Consider the following 26,142-nt stretch of genomic DNA (forward strand, 5'->3'; position numbering starts at 1 on the left):
ATCAGAGCTCAGGTTCCACCGTTATGTGTTGGACTGCTCATAGTTGGGTCACCCGTTCTGTCCATAATTGAGTCATTTGTAAACTTCACGTTCCAAATGTTAAGAATATGTGAAAATCATAGAAAAACTAGTTTTGATGTATCAATTGTAAATGTTTTCAAGTTCCACCTCTTTCCATTTTTTAAAAATTAATTACGAGATACGTTTTCTAATCAGTTTGCTTCATTGCGATTTTGATACACTATATTGTCAAATTTTAATCTTAATTCTACGTTTTATACTACTTATTTTAGTCATTTTACACAGTGCTGATGTAGTTCTGTAAATGACGGAGTCAAGCTATCGCCAAGTCGGATAATAAAATATTCAATAATTTAGCAGAAGATATAATATATTTTTAAAATAACTTGTTATTATGAAAGAAGGGTAGATTTCATTTTTTCTCTCTGACTAATAGATGTATTATTTTGTTTCGACAACCTATTTTTAATGGCATCCCTTGATTTCGTTGCACAATAGCTTTCATCCTACCATCAATGATTTCCAAAGCTAACTTAATTAAAGTCCTACGACTCCTATCATAATTTTAATGGTGAAAACAAAAGTTTCAATTAATAGTGATAAAGTATATTAAAGTTTTGCTTATATGGTTAAAAAAATGTCATTTGAATTAAACATATATGAAAAAACAGTGTATCTGTCATTTATATATATAAAAAAACGGTGTATATCTATCATTTAAGGGTCTTGATAAGTTTTCTTTTCTTATGTTTTCAATCGAGATAGGTACCGTTTCACGAATTTACATTTGTGTAAGGAGTCGACCCGGTTCATATCTGGGATGAAAAATAATATTTTTAACGAGTTTAGTCAGATTTGATATTCATCTCACAAAATTGAGTTGTACATAGTTATACTTGGTAAAATTAGATAAATTAGAAGTGTATATGTATATTAATGACATCCTTGAAATACTTTTCAACCTTCAAATACTTTTCCACCGGTTGTTTTAAATGTAGCAGCTACCCTCAACCAACCGCAACCCTAAATCCTTGACACAAACAAACATCATAAAAAGTTCAATAAACTACAAAAAAAACATAGAGATTGATGTTATTTTTCTTCTATTTATAAAGTCAAGGAGGAATTGTTTTTGGATTGACGTAATTGGTCGACGCAAATCAAAGGTCCGATCTACATTGAAAAAATTGCCGATTTCATGGACTAGTTCGACTGAAATCGGTGAAAATCAAGGTTGGTTGGTCACATTGTCCACACAGCCTCTGTCCAAGGCTTGCAGGTAACCAATCAATCGCCATCAATTGGCAATAAAAATGTCTTATTATTAGTGGGTGAATGGAGTAAATGCTAGCAAGTGGATCGGAAGAGTATTGTCACTATAGCCCTACGATATTACAATTTTCTTAAACTTATATTTTCCCTTTCTGTGTATATATAGCAGTTCTCTAGTGCAATATCCAAAACAAAGCAATTTATCATTCTAAAAACTTCAATTTTGACCAACGCGAGAACCAAAAACTTGTGTCGACCAATTTACATGAAACATGTCGTGCTACTAACGAGGCTGTCTTCCTGTGGGCTACCTTTGGGTGGTGCCTGTTGGGGAGATATAATGTACTTGTCATCAAGAAAAAGTTGAAGTCAGCCAAATGTGCAGTAAAAAAAAAAAATCCAAGCAAATATGCTGCCTTTGTGGGAGAAAACCCATAAATCGTAGAATCCATATGTTAAATTATTAAGAATTTGACTAAAAACTTAAACGGAAGCCATAATCCTGAATTCTTTAGAACTGTTTTGATCTTCCAGATCTACGCGCTCTTCCTTTGAGAAAATCCTATAGTTTCTCTTAGAACTATTTTTTTAATGGGGGGAGAATAGTGAAAGTGATAGCGTGAGATCTGGGGACTATGACCATATATATAGATAATGTTTGTCATTATCTTCTGATATTCATGTTTTAGTCCATCATAAAAATAGAAATTACATTTATGTTTCTACACATTAAAGGCCCGCAACCTATTAGATACATTAAAACCCAATAACCTGAAACCTTACTTGATCACTTTGTTTTGGGCTTAACTTAATAAACAATCCATAACGCATAATTATTCACATATAAGCTCATACAAATAAAATTGATCCATCAGCCTTTGGCTTGGGAAGTTATAATTTGTTTTTGTTTTTATTATTGTGCTAGAAGTTGTGAATTTTTATTTTGATGAGTGTCTTTTTATTTTGCAAAAAATTATATTTGTGAATTCTCTCTGTTAAATATGCCATCCGAGGAAATAAAAATGTAGAACCATGACATGCATGCATTTTGCACCATGTACGTGTACATAAACTATACGTGAAGAGTTATATTAATCAAGCAAATGAGTAACATATACTATATCGTAAATTTTAGAGTAACTAATTTAAATTTTCTAATATTCAGTAGCTTATCATAAAATCAATTTAAAATTCAAGAGATTTATATTGAATCGTAATAATTATTATTTATTATGTAAAATAATATCATTTTAGTATTATATTTGTGAAAATTCCTTTTTTTAGTAAGTACCTAGTTGTTCAAATTTTTGGCACTTAATAAATAGCAAGAGCACCTTATACAGTGTGTAATCTTCAAATTAAGATAATTAACATGTAAGTACGTAACCCTATATTATTCCACCTAATGATTAATATGAATGGATCGATAATATTCCAATTGCTTGTTGACTTTCTTTTTTTTTTTTAATCTAGTTATCTATTAGTTTTCGCCCATCAAATTCAAAATATAAACTGTTGTGAGACCGTCTCACGAATTAATTTTATGAAATGGATATCTACACCAACTAAATCATGAAAAAATATTATTTTTTTAAAAAAAGTTATGAATCGGGTCGGTCTGTCTCGTAAATATAGACATGCGAACTATCTCATAAGAGACATGCTCTGAATTCAAATGATACATAAACAAGTACACAAAAAATATTGATACATAGCCAAATGAACCCATTCACAGCTTAAATGTACAAAAAAGTTAAAGCAAATATGTGTAACATCACTGTCTCTCATAGTTTAATAGCATAAACATCTCCTAGTAATTTTAAATATTTTGTAATTATAGTTTTTAAATTATAATGCCGATGTAACATCTAGATATCTAATGTAATAACATCAATTATCAGTAAGACAAAAATATCCAGCGTTACATTAAATATGACAGAAAACATATTAAAATTATTAGAAAATGAAAAAAGTATTTTATAAAATTGGAGGACTAAAAACAAATTATACCAACCTATAAAACTAAATTTCTGATTTCCATAGGGATTTTTGTATTAATCATCCCAGTGTTTTATTTTTATTTTTACCATAATCATCTATGTATCTTATGTAATTTTAAAATAATTTTTTAAATTATTACTAGATATATGACAAAAACAGGCCCAATGGGCTTTTTAAGAGGCCCAAATTACAATCCCATTTGAAAAACAACTCTCATTTATGGTCTGAGATAGGGATTACACAACAATGGCTGCCAATTCTACAGCTAAAGAGGGAATTGGGAATGAGGAGGAATTTGTGTACAGAATCAGCACCGCCGAGGAGTGGGAGGAGCTCCGGAGAACTGGTTGCACCTACGGCGGAAATATAGACAAATCATCTGCTTGTTTTCACCTGAGCATGCTCCATCAGGTTTCTTCATTTTCTCCTTCCCTACATGAATAAGTTAGGCAACGTGTTGATCAAGATAAAATGGAAATACCCAACCCATATTCCGATTATTTGATTGTGTATATGAAGGAGAAATTTTGTGTTTGTGGCGTGTCAGTGGGATTTTATCCTTTCATTTGGAAATAAAAATGATATTTCGCCTTTGTTATGGTTTTATTAAATGAAATTGTCTTTAAACCTTCCTATTCCATAATGTTCTTTTTTTTAAAGTATTTAATTTCCGAATAAATGACTAATCTTTAAATCTATACGGTTTACATCCCTTTGGGCATCAAAAGATTTTAGTTTTATCATGCTTGAGGGGATCTAGTGCGGAGTGCCAGGACATTCTCTCGAATGGAATGAAGAAACTTTTGAAATCCATTACGCTATAGCTAATGAACAAGTTAAAAATATAAAGCGAGAAATTTCAATTCCATGGATATCAAAATGGCCAAACAAGTTGGATGGATTTGACAAATGCACCTTAAGAGAAAAAGCATTCTTGTGGCAAAGTTTCTGTACTCGGGTTGCTTCATGATCTTTTGGTTATCAAACAATTAATTTAGTATAATATATCCTTATCTTTTCTGCTCTCTGGTGTGCGATTTTGGGAATATCACTGACAATGTGGACATTGGCCTTTCCTTCATGCTCTATTATGTAGTTTAGGTGATCTGGCTGGTCACTTGTGTGTCTTTGTAGCTATATCTGGGTTTCAGTCGGAGTCCTTTGAAAAGCTTCAAAGCATATTACAATTTTGACTTGCAGGTGCAATCGACTTTACAGAACTTTTTCTCGAACGTGAAGGAGGATCTGTACCTACTTCAGATTGATGTAAAGAAGGTAGCATTACTATAAACACACGAATAATTTTAGCATCATGAGCATTTGTGTTTGCTATATCATCTGAAGATTTGCCAATGCACGAGATGCTTTGTAGTTTTGTGGCAGTCTTGCAGAGATAGTATTCGGCCACCACCCAGACAGCATTTACATATGTGTGTGGATATGTGCATGTATATATGTATGGATACATCTCATTATATTTTGTCTGCATATTTTGGCATATAAACAAATATAAATCGGCGGATGCAGCTTGGGAGCGGCTTGATTTATGAAGCCGTGGACGACGAGTCAAGTATTTGGTTTCCTCATTTCTACGGTCCATCACGGAGTTTCTGTCCTTTGTCACTTGATGCTGTGTTGAAAGCTGAGAAGCTGACGCTATGTGATGACAAATTTAAATGCAGCAGCTTCAGCATTTAATCATATATGTATATTTGTATCCATTTATTTTATTGGGTGATTCAGACTTTGAATTTGGATCCATCATCTGTATTAATATCAAGTTGCTCGTTTGCCCCCAGTCCCGTTCTGGCTTACCGACCTCGAACGAATCTCCGATGCTAACAACAGATCATAATTTTTAGTGACGAATGACTTACAAGAACCCTCCTTACTCGTCAAGGATCCCTTAGTCTAACAGGAAGGGTAAGGCTCCAAGACCCCATTACTTGTGTAACAAAGATAATATGCCGACGAGTACTTGCAAAGATCCTAAGTTTGAAACGAGAAAAAGGATAATCTTTTTTATTAGCGGTGACATATAATTTATAGTGAAGTATAAAATTTTGCAAGATAATCAAAGTTCTTCAATAATGCTTGCAGTAACATGACAAGAATTGATCCAAATGATTCGCACCACTAGGAGCTTGTTCAATTCATAATATATATATACCCTACCACTCGCTCCATGCTTGTAATAATCAATATTTAATTCATTAAATTTATCAATAAATGTTCTTTTTTTTGTCATGATCTCAAATTTTTCAATGATTTTGCAAGACACAATGATTTGAAAGCTACGCCAAAAGATTAAAAAAGATAACTCGCAATTTTTTAAATGTTTTTTTAGTTAAATTAAAAAAACAAAAAAATGATTATTTAGTTAAGTGGCTGGCTATTGTCAAAAAAAAAAAAAGGAGAAAAAAAGATATAAAAATGATACCCTCCATTAAAAAAAAATGAATGGATCCTAGTAATGATAATAATTGATTATTTGTAGTAATAATTTACTAAGGTCATACCTCATGACAACCTAGAAAGCGAAGATATGTACAAAGTCGACGGATCTCATGAATCATTTATTAAGTGCTTATCAATGTCATTCGTTTGACTGACTGTTTACCCCACACACAAAAACACACACATGTATGTGTGTATGTGAATTAGAAATATGAGTGAAGAATTTAAAAATACGATTATGCTTACTTTTGAATCAAAACAGATTCGCTTGTCAAGAACTTTATATCTTTGGAATTGATTAATAATAATAATAATAATATTTTAATAATAATAAGAAGAAAAACAACAATAATGTTGTTGTTCGTGATCATGATAATATATTTTGTCAATGAACTTTTATCTTATTAATGTTATTACAATTTTGCAAACTTAGAAAGATGTTTCCTTTATGATGTTTTACATAATTGAACAAAAGTTGAATGATTTTCCGCCGTTCTTTTGGTAATATGATATTGATGCATGAATACTTACCATTTACAAATGCAATAATTAATGTTTTGTGTGTCTATATATATATAAAGTTTGTATCATGTGTACTGATCTATATTCATGAGACGGGTCGACGTAGTTTATATCTGCAGTGAAAAGTAATAATTTGACATAAAAAGTAATATTTTTCACTCAAATCAATATATTACCCAATAAACATTTGACTTGAAAAGTAATATTTTCATTCAAATTAACATATACTACACAATATTTTTTCAAAACATAACTAACAAAAAATAATATTTTAGTAGAGAAAAATAATATTTAGAGATAAAAATAACATTTTCATGACTCGGATCTGAGATCCATTTCACACAATTTACATGTGAGTCAGTTCTACAGGGGTTTTTATATATGTGTGCGCATCTAAGGCAATGCTATTATTTTTTAAAATTTTACTTATAAGTTCTCTTTGATATGCATCATGAAAAAGTGAGAGTAGGTCTTTTGTGAGATGGCCTCACGAATATTTATCTGTGAGATGGGTCAACCCTACCGATGTTCACAATAAAAAATAATACTCTTAGCATAAAAAGTAATATTTTTTCGTAATTGACCCAAATAAGATATCAGTTTCACAAAATATGATATGTGAGATCATCTCACACAAGTTTTTACCAAAACGTGGGAGCTAGTTTGGATAGTATAAACAATTTTTGGATTCAAATATCACTTACGTGAACAATGTAGGTAGTTTAGTCAGGAAATTCTTTCACGTTTACTGTATACTTTTGTATACAAACATTGCGTTCATATCCAATCGATTATTTTTATAATTACTTTTTTTAAAAAAAAATTAATTTAAATTAAAACATAAAATTTTCTTGTTTTCAATAGGTTTTTTAGATTTTTTTTTTACATAAAGTTGATTATTTATGGAAAATAATGAAATAGGGGGCTAAAAAAAAAAGAAAGATGGTTTTTTGGGATTAAAAAAACCATTCTTACCTAAGAAAAAAATTTATGTGAGACGGTCTCACGGGTCGTATTTTGTGATACAGATATCTTATTTGGGTCATCCATGAAAAAGTATTACTTTTTATGCTAATATTATTAGTTTTTATTGTGAATATTAATAGGATTGACCCATCTCACAGATAAAGATTCGTGAGACCTACTCACATGAGACCTAAATGAATTAAGTTGGGAGAATTTGTTTGGTCGCAATGCGAGCCGTAAATTTTGTGGATTAGGCAAATATAAACAGATTGAATTATTATTTTGGCTAATATATGGAAAAAAATAATTTGAGAATCTACGTTAAAATCATACTAAATAATATATATTTCGTCATAAAGAGCAAACAACAGCGCATTATTCTAATCTTATGTTATAACAAATTTTGGACACGACAAAATTATTAGTCAACCTTTTTTATAGGCCTATGCCAATTGTCACATCAAAGAGTAGGGATTGGCTATACAAAATAGTGAACTTATTTATTTATAATAATAATATATAATAAGGTCGAGTATATGCCGTTGTTTATTATTTTTATTTTTATTATTATTTTATTTTTTTTTTAATTTTTTGCTTTAACTTGAAAAGGCCACGATTTAACATTTAAGGAGAAAGTAATACATGACTCCCTAAAATATTTTATCATTGGAAAATCTAAAAAACAATTCTGATATCAATGATACACGATGTTTGTTCCCAGAAAATACTTTATTTAAAATCAATTAACTTCGTATCGTTTTGAAATAAATATTCGAAAGACTCGGATGTTAGATTTTTTTAAACAAAATCAAATTTCTTGTCACTCATATATACCAGCAGATATTGAAATTATCAGATTATGATTCATCAATAAATCAATTATATATTAAAATCTTGAGCTTCAAAATAACTAATAATATAATTTATTAAAAGTTTCATTTTCGATAACCATAAACACTTTGTTTTTGTTGTTTAATCTCACATCCCAAATTTCCATTGTCAATATAGAATGTTGTCTCATATATTACAGTTAATCATATAATTGAAATAATTTCCATTTTAAATTTTTACATTTAAATATGTTTGCACTCAATGTAATAAAATTTTCTTTTTAAAATAAGTTAAATCCAAATCGATTCAATTATATAATAAGTGAAAATTTAGCTTATGCTTTAAGGAGCAACATGCATGATCATGCATGTCTTAGCTAGTTGAAATAGCTTCTTTTGGTTTATTAGTAATTGATTAATTTGAATATCCACCGACAATTATCGTCCATCAAAAAAATTCAATTTATTTATATTATATTATAAAGATCGATACCAGTATATTTTAAGTTATATCTTTGGTCTTCAAAATCGTAACGAATTTTCTTTTCCAGGATATTTAATTTGTTCCATGTAATATTATTATTTTTTTCAAAAAACAAATGTAACAAAATAAGAACTCCAACATTAACATTGAATGAAAAGAATTACCCTAAAATAATCACGTTTCATATAAAAATTCAATATACTTGTATTAAATTATATTCCTAGAATATATATATATATTTAAAAAAATTAATCATAGCTTTATCTATATTTAAAGAAAAATAATCAATTCGAAAATAATAAAAATTATCGTGTTAAGATAATTTTACAATTGTATAAACATGCAAGTCGTGTAAAGGGACACTAATATAATATGTGAAGCTAAAAAACTTGATAAAAAACAGGGTGAAGCACTAAAAATTTAACAACGAACTAATAAAATCCAACTCTAATAAATTCAACTAAAAATTACATTAAATTATTAGGCAAAAACTTGTGTGATACGGTCTCACGAGTCGTATTTTGTGAGACGGATCTCTTATTTGAGTCATCTAAGAAAAAATATTATTTTTTTATGCTAAGAGTATTACTTTTTATTGTGAATATCGGTAGGATTGATCTGTCCCATATATAAAGATTCGTGAGATCATCTAATAAGAGACCTACTCAAATTATTAATAGGACTCCAAACTCACTCGTTTTTACTTCTTTCTTTTCCGATTTTAAGCATTTCTTCCCTCGAAATCTCAGTTGCTTATGCTCTCTTTACATGACAAAAAGAATAAAGTTATAAAAATAAACGTAGACACAATGACATTAATTAATATGCATATATAAATAATTAATTAAAATCATTGACTAATAGATAGGGAATTTCGTAACAAGAATGACTGGCCATGAACGAAATGCTGCAAATCACAGCCCCGCCAGCTTGGGTTGAACTGTCTTTTGCTGTTGAATACTATGTGGCGCATTCTAAATATCCCTTTTGATCCCTTTTGACCCGCATACTTCGCTTGTTCTCCTCTCTCTCTACAATGGACAACCACTAGCTGATATCTCTATATAATAATCCTCGCATGTTTCAATGCTTACTACATTACACCTGCGTTTCTGCTCACTTCACTGGTAATCTAACTTCATTCAGGGGCAATGCGGCAGAAGCTAGTTGGATAGGCAAGCAAAATCTCGACTACCTGTCGTAGCAATCAGCATGGAAGAGACGTTTGTGCCGTTTCGCGGGATTAAGAATGATGTTCAAGGGAGGCTGCTCTGTTACAAGCAAGATTGGATTGGTGGATTCAAGGCTGGCTTAAGGTTCATATCTACTCGTCCATTTGATTTCCTATACATTTTTTGTGTGATACATTGCTATATATATTGTTTCAGGGTGCTGGCTCCTACTACCTATATATTTTTTGCTTCGGCCATACCAGTGATTTCCTTTGGCGAACAACTTGAGAGGAATACAGGTACCAGAATGTGTTTTCGTTTTCTTTATGTATATGTGTGCGCGTGTGTGTGTGTCGTCTAATGTAATGCGCTTAGGCCGATCGAGGTACACAAGAAATTGCTACACATAAAATGAAGGGTAAATGTGCTGACACCCTTGAGATCTTATTGGACTTTAGTCTCAGGTAACTAGCTAGTGTAATTTATATATAGTTTCATGTGTCGTTAACTTTATTCCAATGAATTGCAGATGGGATTTTAACGGCGGTTCAGACTTTAGCGTCCACTGCATTTTGTGGAATTATACACTCCATTATTGGAGGGCAACCGTTGCTCATTTTAGGAGTTGCTGAGCCTACTGTCTTAATGTACACCTTCATGTTCGACTTTGCCAAGCAAAGACAGGATTTGGGTCGTGAACTCTTTCTTGCATGGACTGGATGGTTGGTTAGCTTGATTTGGTTTCCTTTGATGTTTGTGTCCTTGTTCGGACTTCAATATGTAACACCAAAACTTTTTCAGGGTTTGTGTTTGGACAGCAGCTTTGTTGTTTTTGCTGGCTATTTTAGGAGCATGCTCCATTATCAACAGGTTCACCCGTGTGGCCGGAGAACTGTTCGGAATGCTTATTGCCATGCTTTTCATGCAGCAAGCCCTGAAAGTAAGAAAAGTAATTTGTAAGGAATCATCCATCTCAAACAAAAACGTTGAGTTGACTTTGTGATGATTTGTGTGAAGGGGCTGGTGGAGGAGTTCCGCATACCAAAAAGAGAAGATGCCGGGCTCACAGAATATATACCCTCCTGGAGGTTTGCGAATGGCATGTTCGCGTTGGTTCTGTCATTTGGTCTGCTACTGACTGCATTAAGAAGCCGGAAAGCAAGGTCATGGCTATATGGGTCAGGTGAGGATGAGGAATAGATCTTTTTTTAACATAAAGAAAGGAAATATTTTTTTATTTCTATCGTAATTGTATCATACATAAAATTGTTTATTATTTCCATGTAGGTTGGCTTCGGAGCCTTATCGCAGATTACGGGGTGCCATTGATGGTGCTGGCGTGGACAACAGTATCCTACATACCTGCTTCAACTGTACCGAAAGGGATTCCACGTCGTCTCATGAGCCCAAATCCATGGTCACCAGGGGCCTATGGGAACTGGACAGTGATGAAGGTATGCACCTTGCTTATTCACAAATTTTTCGTGGTAGACTGGTTTCGTTCTCGTTGTGGAACATATGATAATTTGCTATCAAATTTAACAGGATATGCTGAACGTGCCCATTCTCTACATACTTGGAGCCTTCATACCTGCAACAATGATCGCAGTATTATACTATTTTGACCACAGTGTAGCGTCTCAGTTGGCTCAGCAGAAAGAGTTCAATTTGCGGAAACCGTCTTCTTTCCACTACGATTTACTGCTTCTTGGATTTCTGGTAGCTATATGCGCGACTCATTTGATATCTTGCATACTTCTACAGCTCTATTTGTGTCTTGAACTATATAAGATGCCAATATTTGTTGTTGTTGGCAGACATTAGTGTGCGGCCTCCTTGGAATCCCACCATCAAATGGTGTAATCCCACAGTCCCCAATGCATACAAAAGCTCTGGCGACTCTTAAACACCAGGTGAAAGAGTCTTTTGTTTTGATTGTGAAATCCTTGGCAAATACTTTGTAGTTTGTATATTTTACTAAGTTGGGTTTTGGCGGGCTTTGTTATCTAATAACTACCAACTTACACGGGCGTGCCTTGGATATTAATTTTGGATATATATTTCCTGGCTCCAGCTTACACGTGCAGGGGTCTGTAACAAATAAAACTATTTATTGTGCCACCTCCATGCACTCGAACTTTTGGGATAAACGGTTTCAACAATTACCATGTATCTATAAAGTCCTAATACTGAAGTTTTGCTCTTGAACTAACGCAGTTGCTCAGGAATCGGCTTGTTGCTACGGCGCGTCAAAGTATGAAAACAAACTCGAGCTTGGGACAGTTGTATGGGAACATGCAAGAAGCTTATCAACAAATACAGACTCCTCTCATCTACCAGGAGTCATCACACAGAGTATGTAACTATTTATCAACTTGTTTAGATAAATCCTAGCTCTTGCACTCCAGGTACAAGAACAATTAAGAAAATTGTTGAACAGGGTCTAAAGGAGTTGAAAGAATCAACCGTTCAGTTAGCGTCGAGCATGGGAAGCTTTGACGCTCCAGTGGATGAAACAGTTTTTGATGTCCAAAAGGAGATTGACGAGTTACTGCCTGTCGAGGTGAAAGAACAGCGTGTGAGCAACTTGTTTCAAGCCATTTTGGTGGGAGGATGCGTTGCTGCCATGCCAGCATTGAGAATGATCCCAACCTCTGTTCTCTGGGGATATTTTGCTTTCATGGCCATCGAAAGCTTACCTGGTAACCAGTTCTGGGAAAGGATATTACTGCTTTTCACTGCACCAAGCAGAAGATACAAGTAACCCATCAAACATTTTATTACTTCCTTTTCTAGAGCCAAAGCGTTCTCACATCCACTGAAAATATATATATATTTTTGTGTATGTGTGTTTTGGCAGAGTTTTGGAAGACTACCATGCCACCTTTGTGGAAACTGTACCTTTCAAGACAATCGCAACATTTACCATATTCCAGACAACATATTTGCTTCTTTGTTTTGGTATTACATGGGTTCCAATTGCCGGAGTCCTATTCCCTCTTCTTATTATGCTTCTCGTTCCAGTAAGACAATACATGCTACCAAAGTTTTTCAAAGGTGCACATCTTCAAGATTTAGATGCTGCAGAATATGAAGAGGCACCGGCTGTACCATTCAACCTTCCACCGGTAACACTTTCTGTTAGTTTTCCAACAATAAAACTCTGATGTTAAGTTTGTTTATAGATGAAAATTGCAATGAATGCAGGAGGGAGAAGGTAGAGTTTCATTTGCTGAAGGTGAGGAGATATTGGATGGAATTATCACAAGAAGTCGAGGTGAGGTAAGGCATATTTTCAGTCCAAAAGTGACGAGCTCATCAGCAACACCTGGAAAAGGGCCTAAACTAGCGATTCAGAGCCCACGCTGGTCAACCGAGAAAGCAGCATATAGTTCTCGATCTAACTTGGGGATTAGTCCTCGCAACTCAACTCCAAAATAGTTTAGAACAATTCATCAGTGCCCACCATATGCATATATATACATGCAATATGTAATTTTTTTTTTCAAAAAAAAAAAAAACGAAAAACTAGTGGTGACTTGTGTTTTCTTTGTCTCTAATGATTTTTCCTCCTTCAGTGAAAATCTTGCACTTGGAACTCCATCACCAGTTAATTATCATAGGACTACACCGGGAGATCTTCTCCAGATGTATCATAATTGTCTGCTTCTGTTAGCAAAGAACAACTTTTTTCTTTGAGAAGTGATGCATTTGCCTTTGCCCGATTATTTCATGATCAATGTGCATGGAAACTCCTAGTTTTGTTGTGATGATCCTTCAGTTCTAGCTTAACCATCGGCATTAGGGCTATTCAGATTGCCAGCTTTAGTCGAGAGTTAAAATTATTGATTGTACTATGTCTCATAAACTAGATGTTTGGTATTAGTGATTCCAATTGATATGAACTTCGGGAGGTCAGCCACATATTTCATTCCAATGGCCTTGGATAGTCCTCATTGTCTAATGCTCAACAAAGTTGGACATGTATACTTCGGATACCGAATTTCGAAAATATTTTCCCTGACCTTTCGGTTTAGATGTGGCAGCACGTTCAAAATATAAGACTTAATCATAACATCTATAATGAGCTCAAAAGCTTTTACAAAAAGAGGCTTCTACATAAAAATTAGGCTCATTCCATGCCTTAAGATTCTCCAGTTTAAGTCATTTGGTGCTCTTTGCATCAAATTAGACAGCAGTTGAGCGCACTTACAAACCAACAAATGTTTCTAATCGTTTCAACACCCATATCCCCATAGCTCCTTTGTGGATGATACAGCTGACCATATTCATATATTCCGTAAATATGCTCAATGTATTCGTATATTTATTTTATGAATGAAATTTAATTTACCAATATTAAAAAAAGCTTACTTTCATTGTCTTCACAACTTACAGATATGTCTAACATTGTCTCCAATCCATTTTGCATAAATGTATGTAAGGCAAAAAAACACTCAATCAATCATCAATCTCTCAGGACACTTTCTGCTGGTAGCTTTTAGCGAACTTTGCAAACCTTTCCAAACCACGTAACAGCAAGCTCTCCAGAAAAGGTTGCAGGGCCTAAATAACCAGAATTAGTATTGGCTAAAGTACGGTTTCATGTGAAATTTTAAACAAATTTGAATTTCCACCAGCAGCGGTAAAAATTCAGTCCATTGTCAGATGATAATATCGTCACAATCCTGCCATGTCTTCTATTTAGTCATTTGCAAATTCGATTGTTTTTTTTTAATTGCTTGTCTCAAAAGCTCAAGCTCGTAGAGGTTTCACAATTAACAAGTATATGGAAAATTATTTCAATATAAAATTAGGGTCAGGAGATCAAAGGTTCTAAACCCCTGGAGAGCATAATCCTTGTTTTATGAAGTTGGTGTTGATTGGTCTTTGTTCCTAATGTCTTATCAACTTTCATGTATACGCCTTATGTATAAATGCCGAGTAGGTGCGTGGGCAAGTAAAAGTATAAAACTGTTGATTGCGACAATTCCGATTAACTCAAACTTTAGGGACACACGGTTTCAACAAATGTTTTTTGCTAAAAGGTGATACTTACAGATGCCACTGGGGTCAGTAGTTGAGGAACTTCATATGAAACAGTAAGCTGAAATACGAAAAAATCTACTGTAAGAACAGATTCAGAAATTCAAAAATCAATTTTATCTCATTTTTGTTCTGCAAAAAGAAATAAGAAGTCTAAATGTGATCATTTGTTTTCATGCATACCATTGTCATGAACAGATATGTTAAATTTAAATCCGGCTCTACAAATATGAATTTTTCACTTACTTTCTAAACATTAACATGCTGTAAATATTTTATGGATGATCAAGATACTATCTCATTGCATATGAATTAAAAATTCTGCACTTACAAAGTAAAAAGATGCAATCAGCACACGATTGAGAAGCATATGTCACATAAAGCAAACAAATTACAGCAGGAAAGATGAAGTTAATACTTACTTCTACCACACATGAATCAGCACCTTTAGGAAAAAACCTCACAGCTCCCCTGCAACATTTGTATGCTAAACTTATTGTCTCGGAATATCAAGATTAACAAAGCAAACTCAAAGTTTCCGATAGCTCCATTTGAAGGTATGTCATTTATAATTCCTTTTCTAAATATTTTGCCATCTTTATCGAAATAATAAAAAAGAAAGCATTGAATAAAAATGAACGGCATGATCACAAGTATATTGTTCCTCTTCAAAATTCACATAAGACACTGATAAGTAGTACCTAGTACAAATCCAGCTTACTATACATTTGCTGTAAAAAAAGTTCTCTGTCGCAGAGAGTTGTAGGAAGTATAGGGAACTTCAATTAACAGATTTCTCAAGATCAGAAACTGAATCCCTATCCCAAACTCCATGACTTACCCGCAAACTGAAATGTAGTGAATTTCAAAAGCATTACAAATCGGTTAATAAATCCCGGCTCTGGCATTTGATAGTAACGTTCATATGCTTGAATTATTTACTGTTTTGGAGAAAAAACACAATCTTGAGACAAATCCGAAGTTCAGCATGCTTCATTTTTCATACATGATTTGTTTCTCGTAAAATATCTGTTACCTATTAGGAAGACCCTCCAGTGACCTCCAGTGGATTTTCTGATTTGGTATAGGCTGCATTTGTCAACACCACCAAAATTTGATGGGTAATTAACTTGCAATGAGGACATTAAAATATATCGTGCAATAAATCTAAATATTCACTTTAGCAGTTACCTGCAAATTTCGAGCCAGCCAAGAGTATTCTATATCTTGACCAAATGCTTCATACTTCAGTGACCATCGTGATAGATCAGGTTTATCATCCAGAATCTACAAACAGCGTGAGATATCAAATTTCTTACAAAGGCAAATGAGGGTACTATTCAGTATACTTGAAAATCTAAGATGGTTCAAGAAAAAAATCTATGTTCAGAGCGAAAAGGTGCGTAGAATCGAAGAGAAAATCATGGGTCGCCGACCTTTACAGATGAAATGAAGGGCATCCACTGAGAAATGGCTTCGCGGTCAGAGTAACATTTATAAGCAACCGAAATGGGCACATCGATAACCATCTTCACCCTGCAATGGAATCAGCAAATGTGACAGAACAGAGAAGAAAGCAAATGAATTTGATGTTAAGAAGAATGAAATCAGATTACGTGGAATCCTGCCATTCCATGACGGTAGAGAAATGGCGGCCTGGGGATCTGAAGTAATATGTCCTTCTGGGTACATGATTAGTGGTGAGGCGGCGGCGGAGGAGGCCAGCGGTGGTGGAGGAGGATAAGGAGGAGGGCGGGAGCGCCGAGCTATATAGGTTGTATTTAGAGTGGTTGATCAAGGAGACGACGGTGGTCGATGCTGCTCCTACAGACATTTGTTACAGCACAAGTAGAAGAGAAACAATCAATGGCGCAAGGTGGAAGACGACAGACGACCAAATTTTTTCTATCTAGAAACAAATTAATATTAATATTAATATTAATATTAATAAAAGGAGTCTCATTTATTTTTGTTTTCCATTTAGAATTAATAAATAATAAAATAGACAAATAAATCAAGTTGAGAGAAATTTGGGCTTTTTTAAAAAATAAAAATAAAAATATAAAAATAATGCACTTTCAAAACATTGACAAAAGAATTACAATCCGAAAATATTACATTTTGAAATATAAGTTTGAATTATTTTTTATTTTTATATTATTTAAAAAAAAGGAGAAATCGAAATATATTTTCAAAACAGAAGTGTCACCTAACGCCTTCATCTTGATAAATTGGTCGTTTATATACTCTATCTCATATTCAGACATCAAGTAGTTCATCAATAAACCAAAAACTTTTCTACAATTGTTAAAAATAAATGTATGTTTTTTGTTATGGAAAAACTATTCTTTTCGTCCATTAATTTGTATAATTTTAGGTTTTTGTCAATTAAATTTATGGATTTTGATTTTGATACAATAAATTTTAATTTCCAACTGTTCTGATCTAATTATTCAATAATTTTAAAATTCACATCAACAATTATACAAAAAATAGTCAAAATTAAAAATTAATACGCCAAAACCTCAAAATCCGAAATTAAAAAAGTTATATTAAAAAAAAAACAATTTTATTTTAATTTAAAAACAATAGAATCAACAGCTTAATATATAGTTTACTGTTGAATGGCATTGGTCATGTGCTACAAATTTCCGTCCTTAGATGCATCAATCACAAAAATAATGAATGGTGGCAGACACGTCAATATCTGAAATCTAGGTTGGATATATTGACCAGGGCTTCTATATCATGGAATATATTTTTTTGCAAAAGAAAATATACTTTTATTAGTTTATTTATAATTTAATTCTTCTTAAATTTCTGCTTGGTCCCTAGATGATCATGGTTAAGTATAATTAATATTAGTTACTATGCGCACACGATGTGTGTGTATAATCTTTTTTATCATTATCGATGGATTAAAGTGAAATTTGACAAATTATGGAGGGATTAGATTGATATTTGAATGGTTGAAATTAAAAAAAAAACGTGTGTTGAAATTTAAAAAAAAACAAAAAAAAAACAAAAATGTATAGATAGATACAGTGTTTTATATTCAACCAATCTATATTTAAATTAAATTTTAAATTAAAATAATTATATATATATATATATATAATTATATATATTCTGTATTTAAGGACCTTTTATCACGGCGTATAAGTGGATCTGCGCCGAGCTACTCTATTAAAGTGGTCTGTGTATATTTAATATACAATGCCATTCATCTAATCTTGCCAGCTACATTCACAAATCTTGCTGCACTATGTCAAAGCTAAGGTGAGAACTTTGTCTTAATCTGATCAAGATTCATCGGCCCCTTTTTTAATTATTTTGAAATTGATTATGATTTATATAGGTTGGAGGGTAAAGTGGCTGTGATCACGGGCGGTGCGAGCGGCATCGGTGAGGCAGCGGTGCGGTTATTTGCTGAGCAAGGGGCGGCGGTTGTGGTTGCTGACATACAAGATGAATTAGGGAACCGGCTTGTTTCTTCGATCAACTCGGATAAAGTGAGTTACCATCACTGCGACGTACGTGATGAAAAACAAGTGGCCGACACCGTCAGCTACGCCCTTGAAACATATCACGGTCTCGATGTCATGTTCAGTAATGCCGGAATTCTGGGACCCGTAACGAGCATACTCGACCTTGATATTCAAGGATTGGATAATGTCATGGCTACGAATGTACGTGGCATGGCCTCCACTATCAAGCACGCGGCCCGTGCCATGGTGGATAGAAAGATCAAGGGATCTATCATTTGCACAGCCAGCGTTGCTGCCTGTCTCGGGGGCGCCGGCCCGCATGTTTACTCGGCATCGAAACAGGCTGTGGTGGGTCTGGTTAAGGGTGCTTGCAGAGAGCTCGGTGCATATGGGATTAGGGTCAATTGTATATCTCCCTACGGGGTGGCGACGCCGCTGACATGCAACGCATACGGCCTGGAACCGGCGGAAGTGGAGGCAAACAGCTGCAAGACGGCCAACTTGAAGGGGATTGTTTTGAAGGCTAAGCACGTAGCGGAGGCGGCATTGTTTCTAGCTTCCGACGAGTCGGCTTATGTTAGCGGACAAAATTTGGCGGTCGACGGTGGGTTTTCGGTAGTCAGCCACAGTTATACTTCTTTTTAGTAAGGAAAATAGAAAGTGATGAAATCAATTCATATTTGTTTCATATCTATCTTAAACCCAAATACACAGTTATTTATACTAATTAATCTAAGCATTAGAAGATATCATCAAAGGTGCAGAAGAAAACAAGAATATGTTCGAACTGACTCAACGACATTTCTAAATAATTAAATAAGGAAGAAGATTAATATATGTTAACGTTACTTGAAGCTATTATTGTTTTAATAATCTCCTAATGGGATCGGATGCTTTTCTATTGGTGTGTGTATTCAAGGCACCAACCTTTCTAATTGCAATTGCTTAGCATGCCGAGCATCGGAAAATTGAAACTCGAATCCATATATACTTTATCCTGTTTGCTTAAAAAGAATTATTCATAGATGTAAAACAAGTTATATAATTTTTTATTTTGGAAAAAAACATCTTGTTTATATATATAAAAAAAACTATATCAAATTATTCAGCTACTCTCGACTATATAAAACCCTAGTTACAAAATTTGCGCAACTTTTCTATATGCAACTTTTCGCTTTATCATCTTGTGTAAATTCTAACTCTAAGCAAAAAATACTTCAAGCACCCTCCTCGTGAGTATTGATTGTTTTCATGTGAAGTTTCCGACAAAGTCAAGTCCTGAGGAGTTGAATTTTTGCATGTGAAATATGCAATGGTGTCAAGCTTGCAATACTTAAATCACCTTCCGCGTGAGATGTGGTGTGTTTTCATGTGACGTCTGTCATCGGAAACTCAACGTTGAATCCAATTGCATCTCCACGTTACAATGTCCATTTTTTCGTTATGTCACATAAATATTAATATCTTTTGGCATGTAATATCGCAAAAATTTGATTCCAACTGAGTGTTGGATAAATGAATAATGAAGAGTTGTTGAATAGAAAAGGGAGTGAGAATTGTCCCACATGGAGAAAATAGCCAAATGATGTCTCCCTTATAAACTCCAAGTTTGAATAGAGGTTTGGGCCCCAAGGGGTACCAGAAGTTTTTAGAAGGGGGAAGACGCTAATAGACTGCGTCTCAGTGAAACACGCACTCGTCTCGGGTCGGTGTGGTGCGGTCTTTGACAAGTATTAATCTTTTTGGATCAAATTTATTTGGAGAATAAATTTTTCAGTCGCAAATTGATGTGCTTGGGCAGAGGTATGCGCGCAGGGGCGCCACATCCCGCGCAGATGCGCGCCTGTCCCTGGAATTCGGCCAGAACAAGGCGCGCGGGCGCGCGCGCCCTACTGTGGGCGCAGCGCACGTAGACAGAATGTTGCGTGCGGCGCTGTTTCTGAAAGCATGCGCGTCCCTTGGCTATGATGGCATCAATTTTTTGCCCAACCAATATATCCCTTGACTAGAATGGTGTCTCTTTGAAGCATCCGATCTGGAGAAACGTGTCTCCTTAACGCAACCAATGATCATCTATAAATAATCCCTCCAACCATTGTCCAAAGTTGCTGAATTTTTTTGCTTCATCTCCTCTTCTCATATTGCTGCATCATTTTCGAAAATATACTTGAAAGCTCTACATATTTGGTGTTCGCTGTGATCGAAATTTGTAGTACTGCAAACTCTCGACTTGAAGTCGTTGTATCTTGGGGGTGATTGCCTGCAACGTATAGCACTTTGATACGGACAATTTCGTCTTGCGGAGAAAGGATCCTCCTTGCCTCGACTTGATCTTATTGTTGCTGCGGTTGGTTCGAGATTCAAGTTGCTACTTTTGATCGTAAATCAAGACATCCAACATATCCAGAGTAATATCCAATTAACACTGAGAACCAACAAATTCTCATCATCTGCAATTAAAAGAAAGTGGAGAAAAATGGAGGGTTCGGTTATAGCCAGCTCAAAAATCCAAGTCTCCTGGATTTGGAGTATTGGTTGCAGTGGCAAGTATTGGTGTGCATGTGCCCTCATCTTAATCCTGACGGCAACCATGGCGGCCAACTTCCTCCTCCGACCTCCGGAATAGGGGTATTCATCCGCTCAAGCCTGCCATTTGTGGGCCCCATGATGGACCAACCTCCATCCTCGAATCCTTCTCTTCTACCGTGCTTTCGCCTTTGCTGCTATGGCTTTCTTGCTTGTCCAAACTGTGGCCACCTTTGGATTCTCCGTCTTCTTTTCCACACCCAGTACGCTTCTTTACTATCTCATTTCTTGATTTTGCCTACTCATCCAGTCACCAAGAGGAAACGTACGCATGATGGTTTAAGATTTGTGATATAAAGTGTTTTATTTGTATCGGTTTTTTCCCAAGTTATGATTGTTTGAATTGGGTAAGCATAATGGATGGAAATCATATTCAGAAATATAAGGAAGGCACATTAGAACATCAAGAAATCAAGACGAATATGCGGTAGATCAGGATATCCGATATTATGTTAGGTGTGATTTTGGACCATAATCCCTATATTTTGAATTTATATTTAAACATATTAATTAAAGGCATATATAATGGGTTCGATGTTATCTGAAAATCATTATACGTAGTGGCAACATCATGCTTGTCTATTTTCATCAATGACGAAAAAATAAATTCAACTCTAATATACTTGTAGGTTGTATATCATACTAATTAAGTTCATTTTAGTATTGTCATTTGTCATCATATATATAACATGTTCATGGCCCATAGTCCATCTTTTTCTAAGCTTTCCCAATGTTTTGTGATCAATCTCTATAAAGTATATACGATCTGGTTTTTCGGATACTTGCTTCTCTTTCCAGATGCACTTTCGCGTCGGTGATGGTCTACTTAACGGTATATAAGCATTCTTGCACACTCCTTATTTAATTGTCTCCTGTCTCTGTAATCTGTGCCGGAAGCATTCTATTCCTTGCTATTTATTCTTGGCTGTGGACATTTCTAATCACTAACTTGTTATGTGTAGCTTGCTACAATTGTCTCTGGCCGGGGATGTCGGATTGACTCAAGAACCTACAGTGGGGAGACTGATAAATATCTCGAGAAGGATTGGATCGGATGACTTCAAGTATGAAACAATCACGGCTAGGGAGAATCATGTTGGTGGTTTTACCAACCTATAAGTTCATCACAACCAAGTTGCATGTCAGGAGCAGCAAGTTGAATCAATTGGAAATATTATGAACATAATTTATCTGGTCAGCTTGTTCCATATTCGTAGATTTCTTTGTGACTAGACTAGAATATCTCAAAGTTCTGTACAAAGACTTTGAATGGTTTAAGAATGATGATTGGAATACAAAAGAGAGGGAAAATTGTCATTTAATGGCATTGATTGGTTTGTCGGTCAATTGATCAATAGCATTTTTTTAAAAAATGTATTGATTGGAGCATATGAAAGTTGTCTCTCATTTTTTAAACCTTTTTCAAAGTTTATTAGTTTATTGAAAAAAGTTGTCAATAAATTAATGTAAGACAAGACCCACGTTGTAATTTAATTATCGGTGGCATGTTTCATGAAACTGGTCTCTTGATTTATTTAATTTAAATTTGAATATATATCTGATATATATATATATATTAATTTAGAAATAATTTTCAAGTTAATAATTTTGACTTGAAATTATATTTTATATTTCAATTTAATTTTTACCGCATGTTTAGAATTTATTTTTGTATGCTAGATATTTTGTCGAATATTATGAATATTTGTTTGATCAATATACAAATTTAATATTATGCTTCATCCCTCTATTTATTATTGAAATTTTTTTTAATGGAAAATATATTGAAAAATAATTTTTCATCTGGAAATTCATATCATTTACTTATTAAATTATATTAAGCTGTTTGTAATTTTAAATAAACATATTAAGTAAAAATGTGAATAAAAAAATATTTTCAAAAAATGACTTATTAAGAGTCACGTAAATGTGAATAAATAAGTTGAATAATAATTATAAAGTGACATTAAAAAAAAATATTATCTGATGGGTTCTTCACAGATAGATGATGATGCTAGTTCTCAGAGCACACTAGTCTTCCTATGAGTGTTGCTCAGTCTAAGAAGTTCGGTTTTTAAAAAGGTTTTAGCCTTACCAATCTTTCGTGAGAGCACTTTTCGAAAGTGTTAATTGTGTTATTAAATAATTATTATACAAAGTATTAAGTAAAGCCAAAATTTTGTTTGGTGAACCATATAATTTTAAATAATTAATATTTAATCACAACACCCTTAATTATATAAAATTATACATTAAGTGAGTTGATGATCACATCAAAAACATTTATTAACTAAAACCAAAATTTATATCAAGTGAATTGTTTAATTTTAAATAATTAAAGTTTAGTCACATCACATTTAATTATGCAAAATTATACACTAAGTGGGTTGAGGATCACATGAAGAATATTCATTAAGTAAAACTAAAATTTATGTCTAATGAACCATGTAATTTTAAATACTCTAGTTAAGGTTTAGTCACATCATTCTTAATTATGCAAAATTATACATTAAATGAGTTGATGATACATGAAGAACGTTTATTAAGAACATAAATATTTAAAAATTTGTGATTTAATACCTTCGAAATTTGTATAATTTTAATTTATTAAAGAATATTAACAATAGCTTTAGTTGAATTAAAATTATACATTAATTTTGAATCGCATTTAGTTGTAACAGACATAAATTACATAAAATTATTTATCATTTTTGTAATACTTTGATATCAATAATTATGAAGAATAAATATTTTATGCGTAAATAATTTATATCCTAATGATTCAGATTTTTTTAATTAATTGAATAGTAGCCACACTATCTTTGAGTTACTTAAAATTAATAGTTTATTAAAATTATACATAAATTATGAGGATCAAATTGTAATTAATTATATTTGAATAGTGAAATTTATCCCACGAAAAATTTCGTTATGTTAAATATAATATATATGATAAAATATTGAATTATTTTCTAATTTTACCCACAAAGATACGAAAAATTTAATATATATGATAAAATATTGAATTATTTTCTAATTTTACCCACAACGATTAAGAATGTAATATAATTCAATATTATATCATTATTTTATTAATCTAACTCTATTAAAAATTTAGCTCATTGAGAATTTCTATGTTAGTGGTTCATATATATAATATGATTTATATGAGTAAAACATGATATATAATTTTTGGTTTCATTTGATAATATTAACATTTACTCATTGCTTTGCGGCGTACTATTCTGTTAATTACTCTGATATTAATTTTTGAGATTCAATATTATAATTATAAGGGGTTGAAATGGAAGATTATTCTTCATACATGCTTGATGAACACTACTATTAGGAAAGATGAATCATCTGTCATTAATAAAATCATAGATTAATGTAATGATCTTTATGAAAAATGATAGAAATTTAAAAGTGTCTCTTATAATTTCATAAAGATCAATATTTCTACTGGATTAGGGGTTAACTTGAATAGTATGATAATGTCCATACAATCACAAACACCTAAATTGTACATATTATTGAAACAAGTCTCGCATTAGTGATATTTAGGATTTCACAATAATATCTATTCATTAACTTTTGTTGAGAACACTACGAGCTATTATGTATATCGGAAGGTTAGTGAGATCAAAATTATTATGAAATTATATGAATAATCTAAATGTTTAACCGCTAAAAAGCTACAGAATGTTTAACAACTTTCAAGGTAATAAAGATTACATATTTATGTAGAGACGAATTGACAATTTGGAAAGTGAATTGACAATAATCGTCTAAATTTGACATTTATTTTGAAGCACTATTGTAAGGTACATTTTAAGGAGTTTTATTGTGGGCTTAGAGTTATGAATTTTATGTCTATGTCATTAAGATTATATTACGATAATTCAGTTGTAGTATTTGTTGACTAAAGCGAGTCGAATTAAGTAAAACAAAATAAAATATTTTAAACCACTGGATAACATGTTAAGCAACATAAAATGGTATTGAACACGTTACCACTGAAGTGATGATCTTTTTGAACTAAAGTCATGCAAATTAAGATGTTTAAGGATCATATGATAATTAATGTTGGACTTGGTTTTATAATGATTTTATGGTATATACAATTGGTTTTTATTTATGAAACTCATTCAATTATGATATTTTTCATATTCAGATATCTTGAGAAAATATCAATAAAGTTAGACATCGAATAAACATATGATTTATTCATTGAGTTACACAGTACTCTGTGATACCTGGAATATAATAATCACTTTTAAATGACATATTGTCATGATTCATATATTTTGTTTTCACCCATGGTAAATGAGATTAATATGAGTCAAGTGAGATAACGGAGGAATATTTAATGTAAACAAACATTAATGTGACCCTTACCGAATATAAACAAAAAGGAAATAAGTTGTGACAACAATGGCGGTAGCCATAGCCTGCATCTTTTAAAAAACTATGCACATGTCGTCTCGACTTTAGAAAATTCAGACGTGCATGAGCCTCTCCTTGCTTACTCTCAAACTCCTCGATCTTATTCATTGATGATACGAGGCATATAAATACCAGTGATTAAAATCTCAAGCATACAACCCATAATAACAGCGATATATCATCTACAAAGAGTTGAAGTGCTTATAAGACTTCAAATCGGAAGAAAGTGATACATACAAATTATTAAATAGCTGAAGTTAATACTCGATCCGAAGCTAATTCAACATTTCTTCGAAGTGTCGACTCTGTGTATGCCTATGTGATTGAATTTCGTCCTACTCTGTTCTGTACCCTCATATGAAACATAAGCTCTGCACATCATCTAATAAAGCATAATCAATTTTTCAGTTTGTTTGGCTCATGTTCTCCGCTATGGATTATATGCATTGCTGGTGAGAGCAAAACATGCTGCTCTCTCAATAATGTTCGTGCGCCCATTCGTTAGGTCGAATTTACTCCAGATTTTCGAAGTAGATTACTTTTTCCATTAATTTTTCAAAAAATGTATGCAAGAAGTTGTACTCAGTATAGAAGAACAGAGAAAGCAGGGAAGAAAAGAACAATCTGAAATTGGTGGTGTTCACATGGCAAGGTTTCAGCAGAGAAGTTACATATATTACTAGCAATGCCGTGGTATAATTACAGAAGTACGTAAAATATATTTTTATATTGAATTTAATAATTTAGATCAAATCTAATTCTTGAAGTCAAAATAAGTCGTATATTATTGTTCGATGACTTTATAGTGAAAAAAAAGGATTAATATGCTATATATATATATTTCATAAAGG

General features: G+C 33.0%; 4 protein-coding genes across 5 annotated transcripts; 3 read left to right on the forward strand and 1 right to left on the reverse strand.

The window, feature by feature from the left end:
• The first annotated feature begins 3,491 nt into the window (after positions 1–3,491).
• LOC142537242 (uncharacterized) lies at positions 3,492–5,092 on the forward strand. The gene is made up of 3 exons (XM_075642792.1): positions 3,492–3,705; positions 4,495–4,569; positions 4,822–5,092. Exons 1-3 carry the CDS (start codon positions 3,541–3,543, stop codon positions 4,990–4,992), a joined length of 411 nt encoding a protein of 136 aa, XP_075498907.1. The 5' UTR covers positions 3,492–3,540; the 3' UTR covers positions 4,993–5,092.
• Positions 5,093–9,495: 4,403 nt separating this feature from the next.
• On the forward strand, positions 9,496–13,453 carry LOC142524077 (boron transporter 1-like). The gene is made up of 12 exons (XM_075627813.1): positions 9,496–9,869; positions 9,942–10,024; positions 10,255–10,447; positions 10,527–10,665; positions 10,743–10,908; positions 11,013–11,179; positions 11,271–11,444; positions 11,543–11,638; positions 11,943–12,080; positions 12,166–12,485; positions 12,586–12,853; positions 12,933–13,453. Exons 1-12 carry the CDS (start codon positions 9,766–9,768, stop codon positions 13,164–13,166), a joined length of 2,082 nt encoding a protein of 693 aa, XP_075483928.1. The 5' UTR covers positions 9,496–9,765; the 3' UTR covers positions 13,167–13,453.
• Positions 13,454–14,005: 552 nt separating this feature from the next.
• Positions 14,006–16,671, reverse strand: LOC142524087 (uncharacterized). Of its 2 annotated transcripts, XR_012814826.1 has the most exons (8): positions 16,388–16,671; positions 16,208–16,307; positions 15,963–16,058; positions 15,808–15,860; positions 15,473–15,619; positions 15,194–15,242; positions 14,785–14,832; positions 14,273–14,291 (listed from the first exon to the last, which is right to left on the reverse strand). XR_012814826.1 is itself a non-coding variant. In XM_075627824.1 (7 exons), exons 1-7 carry the CDS (start codon positions 16,603–16,605, stop codon positions 14,202–14,204), a joined length of 654 nt encoding a protein of 217 aa, XP_075483939.1. In that variant the 5' UTR covers positions 16,606–16,671; the 3' UTR covers positions 14,006–14,201. The 2 variants fall into 2 exon arrangements, 1 of the variants encoding a protein (XP_075483939.1); XM_075627824.1 differs by lacking the exon at positions 15,473–15,619 and having other exon boundaries at positions 14,006–14,291.
• Positions 16,672–17,972: 1,301 nt separating this feature from the next.
• On the forward strand, positions 17,973–18,986 carry LOC142537243 (short-chain dehydrogenase reductase 3b-like). Its single transcript, XM_075642794.1, has 2 exons — positions 17,973–18,050; positions 18,130–18,986. Exons 1-2 carry the CDS (start codon positions 18,037–18,039, stop codon positions 18,902–18,904), a joined length of 789 nt encoding a protein of 262 aa, XP_075498909.1. The 5' UTR covers positions 17,973–18,036; the 3' UTR covers positions 18,905–18,986.
• The last annotated feature ends 7,156 nt before the right edge of the window (positions 18,987–26,142 follow it).

This window comes from Primulina tabacum, chromosome 2 (genome assembly GCF_025594145.1).
Source record: "Primulina tabacum isolate GXHZ01 chromosome 2, ASM2559414v2, whole genome shotgun sequence".
Classification (NCBI taxonomy): Eukaryota; Viridiplantae; Streptophyta; class Magnoliopsida; order Lamiales; family Gesneriaceae; genus Primulina; species Primulina tabacum.

Bases quoted from the DNA above. Each gene is read 5' to 3' on its own strand.
- LOC142524087 (XM_075627824.1), bottom strand. From the start codon at position 16,605: ATGTCTGTAGGAGCAGCATCGACCACCGTCGTCTCCTTGATCAACCAC. The intron at 16,308-16,387 runs GTAATCTGATTT...ATTCCATTGCAG, and splicing joins ATGGAATGGCAGGATTCCAC to GGTGAAGATGGTTATCGATG. The intron at 14,833-15,193 runs GTAAGTATTAAC...TTCGTATTTCAG, and splicing joins CTGATTCATGTGTGGTAGAA to CTTACTGTTTCATATGAAGT.
- LOC142537242 (XM_075642792.1), top strand. From the start codon at position 3,541: ATGGCTGCCAATTCTACAGCTAAAGAGGGAATTGGGAATGAGGAGGAA. The intron at 3,706-4,494 runs GTTTCTTCATTT...TTTGACTTGCAG, and splicing joins ACCTGAGCATGCTCCATCAG to GTGCAATCGACTTTACAGAA. The intron at 4,570-4,821 runs GTAGCATTACTA...CGGCGGATGCAG, and splicing joins TTCAGATTGATGTAAAGAAG to CTTGGGAGCGGCTTGATTTA.
- LOC142524077 (XM_075627813.1), top strand. From the start codon at position 9,766: ATGGAAGAGACGTTTGTGCCGTTTCGCGGGATTAAGAATGATGTTCAA. The intron at 10,909-11,012 runs GTGAGGATGAGG...ATTTCCATGTAG, and splicing joins GTCATGGCTATATGGGTCAG to GTTGGCTTCGGAGCCTTATC. The intron at 12,854-12,932 runs GTAACACTTTCT...CAATGAATGCAG, and splicing joins TACCATTCAACCTTCCACCG to GAGGGAGAAGGTAGAGTTTC.